Source organism: Salmo trutta, chromosome 37 (assembly GCF_901001165.1).
Source record: "Salmo trutta chromosome 37, fSalTru1.1, whole genome shotgun sequence".
NCBI classification, from domain to species: Eukaryota; Metazoa; Chordata; class Actinopteri; order Salmoniformes; family Salmonidae; genus Salmo; species Salmo trutta.
Window position 1 is genome coordinate 2,149,544 of NC_042993.1, and position 4,662 is coordinate 2,154,205.

Sequence of the window (4,662 nt, forward strand, 5' to 3'; positions counted from 1 at the left end):
CCCAGCCTCCCCTTCCTCCCTCCAAGAAGAAGACAATCACTACGGAATCTTCTACCGTATTCTCTTTGATCTCTACTATTGGAATCATTCTTCCTATCCGCCATCACACTCCCGCCATCTTTATAATTCTCTTCCATTCTCAGTGGTAAAAGCACATGCTGTATAGTAGTCTGTTCACACTGATGAGCAAGACAGGGCTATACTGTTTCCCTATTAAACACAGGAACCGTGAAAAACACACATTGTCTTTATGAATCATGATGGAAAACCATAGTGTTAGAGCTCGCTGTACTTTATATTGTTTTCCACTAAAGTTCTGAATACCAAACCCATGTTGGTCACATTTCTTTATTAAAAGCAATAAGATGCCATATTGTCAGCAGCAGGTAGATGTACAGTAGTAATTAGACAGAAAGAGATGATTATACACAGAGGGAGATAGAGAAAACAAAATACAAAGACAGAACATGGTGTAAGAGACAGTAGGATTGTTCCTTTCAGGAAGCTCCTACTCTATAGACTGCACTCTACTAAACCACTCGGCCGGTAGAGACCAGAGCACTCGGGCCGGTAGAGACCAGAGCACTCGGGCCGGTAGAGACCAGAGCACTCGGGCCGGTAGAGACCAGAGCACTCGGGCCGGTAGAGACCAGAGATTCTAGAGCAGACAGCTCCTAACAGTGGCATGATGTCATACTCACGTCATCATCAATAAATAAAGAGATTGACACAGAGACAGACATACTTTTTTGATGACATGATATTCCCAGTTTGAGAAATCAGTTATTCTGTACATAATTGAAAATCCTATTATGGAGAAAAGAAAGTGGGCACACAGGGGTCCTTGAAGACCAGGTTTCAGACTGACTGGCCTAATGGCAACCAGGATCAGTCTCAGTCCAAACTAAAGCCTTGTTCTATTTAGGTCCCTACACCCTTAACCTAACCCAGGGCTCTCCAACCCTGTTCCTGGAGAGCTACCCTCCTGTAGGTTTCCACTCTTATTACAATCAGGTGCGTTAGATTAGGGTTGGAGCGAAAACCTACAGGAGGGTAGCTCTCCAGGACCAGGGTTGGAGAGTCCTGCCCTAGCCCTTAACCCCATGGTGTTCACTGAAGGGGTAGGAGCAAGGGGAAGGGGCAAGGGACCGAAATGGAAGCAGCCACACCAACTAGCCCTCCTCAGTCCAGCTACAGTGCAACACACACTAAATAAAAACAGTCCCCTCATCATAGTCTTCACTTGTTTCTCTTGTAGATTTTCTTGGCGAAGTTGAGGAAAACTGCGTGTGGAAGGTTTTGGGCGTGACGCGCGATGAGTTTCTGTAAGCGCTGATAGCTGTCGTCTTCGTATTGGTGGTACAGGGTGGGCATCTGTAGGGTGTTGTACAGTGCTTTCACCTTCTCCACACTCACACTGTCATGCCGACCATAACATGACTGGAAGAGGAAAATAAAATAAAAGTTCATTATTCCTCACCAGAGCTAGTCTAGTCAGAGCAGTTTACTGTATTGAGCTATGTAAAGATGTGAATAAATGCATTCATTCCCTCAATCCTCCATCCATCATGGCTTGGGTGTGTTTATGGTCAACTGTGACTTTTCATGGTTGACCTCTCACCTCCAGCTCTGCCCTTTGTTCCGGGGTCATGACCCCTAGAGCGGTCACCACCAGCCAGCCGCATTTGTTGTCCTGGATGTCTGTTCCAATCTTCCCTGTCACCGCCGGGTCGCCATAGCAATCCAGGTAGTCATCCTGGCAACAGAGAAACATTGTTAAACAATGCTGTTATGACGTTGTTCGTGTGTGTGTGTGTGTGTGTCAGTCTCATAGAATTACTGTGGTCTCACCTGTATCTGGAAGAACTCTCCCATCTCCAGTAAGATGTGCTTGGCGTTGTTGTGTTCCTCTTCACTGTCGATGCCCGCCTGGGAATTATTCAGAAAGAGATACTCCATTTCTATAATTTACAGTTTCTGCACCTTGTATAATGAGACTGACCAGACATTACAACACTAAACACTCACCATGTACATGGCTGCTGCCACAGGGAGGTAGAAGGAGTAGAAGGCAGTCTTGTACTTTACTATGGCCTTATATCTGACACACAGGGAGAGGGAGGGAGAAAGAATAAAGATTATACCCTTCCAAACCCCAACAGCCATACACTCATTCTGTCAACAACACCCAATCACCTGTACCTTAAATCTCCATACATATCTCACACACACAAACACACACACACCTCTCCATGGTGAAGCGGTTGAGGTCTATTTGACCAGGAGGAGCAGTCATCAGGTCCAGTGCCTGGCCCAGCTCTGTCTGGAAGGACGTCTGAAACACACAGGGACAGAGAAACAATAGTCAGCTACAGCACAAGAGTCAGCTGTGTGTGTGTGTGTGTGTGTGTGTGTGTACCTCAGTGAAGAGCTCCAATAGGTGTACGTAGTAGGGCTGTGCCCTGCAGTGTCTGCGCAGTAGTCTGTAGATGGATCCCTCCAGAAGGAAGGAATCATTGATGGCATCCAGACCCACTCTCTCCTGAGAAACAACAGCCATGTTACTGACTGAGCAAACCCTTTAAAGCCTACTATGTTAACAGGGACACGTGGTGTTGTTGGCAGGTGATGCAATATGGAAGTTGATGTAAGCTTACAGTTAGTTTTGGATAAACCAGTTGGCTGACCATAACAATGCTTTTAGATTAGACTACAATTCTTGTGTGAGCGATAACATTAGTCAGTCTCACCCTCTTGTACCAGCAGGGCTGACCTCGCCGAGTCACTGAAGCATCCATGATGTCATCAGCTACCAGGAAGAACGCCTGGAGCTGAGAGAGAGAGAAATAAAAAGTCAGTGTTAGTCACTTCACTGTGGTACCTCAGCAAAGTGCTAATTGATGCAATAACTGAGTGTGTGTCTCTCACCAGCTCAATGCACCAGCCAACCAGCAGGGCCCTTCGCACAGCATCCTGGGTCAGCTCAGTGGGAGGAACAAGCTCCCTCAAAGAGCCAATCACAGACAGACCTCTGTTTCTTTTTCCTCCAGGAGTGTTGTAATGCAACACCTAAGAGAGAGAGAGACAGAGAAATAGAGATGAGTTGCATGGCATCTTTGCACATCTCAATTTCTCAAATCAAACTCTAGCAACTACCCCTAGACACTTCTCATAGAGCTGAAGGAGAAATACTTTTTTTTACTTCCTATAGTGGTCTCACAACCCCTACACACCCAAACACAACACACCCTACCTCTCGGAGTCTGTTGAGAGCATCAGCGAGGACAGAGTCTGTGAGGTCCTGCTCTGTGAGCTCAGTCACCAGCTCCTCAAACTGGGCTTCAAACAGCTGTGGGTCTGACTGCACTGCCCCCGAGTGGTGGGTCCCGTTGCTGCAACTACTGTCACCCTGAGAGCAAAGGACATTTCAGATTGTGAGGGACAGGCAAGAAGGAGATAGAAAACAACAGCATTAGTTTCCAAAGCATCACATGTTAATACAAGGTCTGGTTTGTGCTTACCCCCCCCCCCCCCCAAAAAAAAATGCTTACACAGAAACATAGTTCACAGTGTCAACGACAACAACTCTCAGTTTGTTATCTAACAGTACTAAGTTAGTTGGCTATACCAATGTAGCTAACTAACTAAAACTGTAAGCTCATTACACACACAAGCAGACAGGGTGAACATCTTCACAGCAAACTGCACAACTACAGTAAATGACAGCTAGCAACATGCCAGCGGTGCTGTCAGCAGTAGCTTCAACAGTCTGTTCTCTGCAGTAATGTGACGAATTTGAGGTGAAACTATAGCCAACAGTCTGTGTTCACAATCGCGAAAGACCCAGATAAACAAAGTCTAATAATAGAGATGACCCACTAACATTAGTAAAAATAGCAAGTTACCTTGGCTAGAATACGACTAGCTAGCTAAAGTTACCTAGCTACTGTAGACAGCGCTTAGTCTCCAGATTGTAAACTTGTCTGGCTAGACATTCACGACAGAGAGCGATATCAAGCCTGAAAGTTAGATACCTTTCATAAATAGATAACTAGATAAGCAATTACACACTAGGTTGATATCTGCTGTCCTTACCATGATTATCTTGTCCTTGCTCGTAGTGACAGTCTGTTTGGCAAATCCCTCTTCACTGGTGTTTCTTTACCTGTCAAATGGGAGAGTATGACGCACACAGAATTTAGTAATTCGGTATATTGTAGTTTTTCACCACAATGGCGTTAATTTTACCGCTTAGCTTAGGAACTAAACGTCCCGACAGCCTTCGCGAGTAATGGTAGGGCCGTGGGACCACAAGGCTTCATATGACATCGAGCCTTTTGATTCGATAACGCCATCGAACCAGGATGGGCTTTCGGGCTGACTAACCAATAGAAATCCGGAAGAGGAGTTTAGATGGGGGGACATGTCTGATGTTCAGAGAGTTTTGTGGTGAAAGGAACTGCCCTCAAAATATGTACATTAACCCAATCAATTGCTTAGCATGAGTTAGAGGTTTCTTTGCTAATAGTCTAATACATGAAACAATATATAATATGCAACATTAAATCTGTGGTTTATAAGAATAGAATAAAATGGAATAGCGCATTTCTATAAAATGTTTCGACTAGCTACACATTTTGAACGCATTACACACATAAACAC

General features: G+C 45.1%; 1 protein-coding gene across 2 annotated transcripts; it reads right to left on the reverse strand.

Moving 5' to 3' along the window:
- Positions 1-332: 332 nt before the first annotated feature.
- LOC115176422 (farnesyl pyrophosphate synthase) lies at positions 333-4,293 on the reverse strand. Of its 2 annotated transcripts, none has more exons than XM_029736465.1 (10): positions 4,096-4,293; positions 3,254-3,409; positions 2,929-3,069; positions 2,751-2,831; positions 2,420-2,542; positions 2,247-2,335; positions 2,029-2,101; positions 1,852-1,929; positions 1,622-1,756; positions 333-1,440 (listed from the first exon to the last, which is right to left on the reverse strand). In XM_029736465.1, the coding sequence occupies exons 1-10, from the start codon at positions 4,096-4,098 to the stop codon at positions 1,240-1,242; spliced, it is 1,080 nt and encodes a 359-aa protein (XP_029592325.1). In that variant the 5' UTR covers positions 4,099-4,293; the 3' UTR covers positions 333-1,239. The 2 variants fall into 2 exon arrangements, with proteins under 2 accessions (XP_029592325.1, XP_029592326.1); XM_029736466.1 differs by lacking the exon at positions 4,096-4,293 and adding an exon at positions 3,906-3,992.
- Positions 4,294-4,662: the final 369 nt, after the last annotated feature.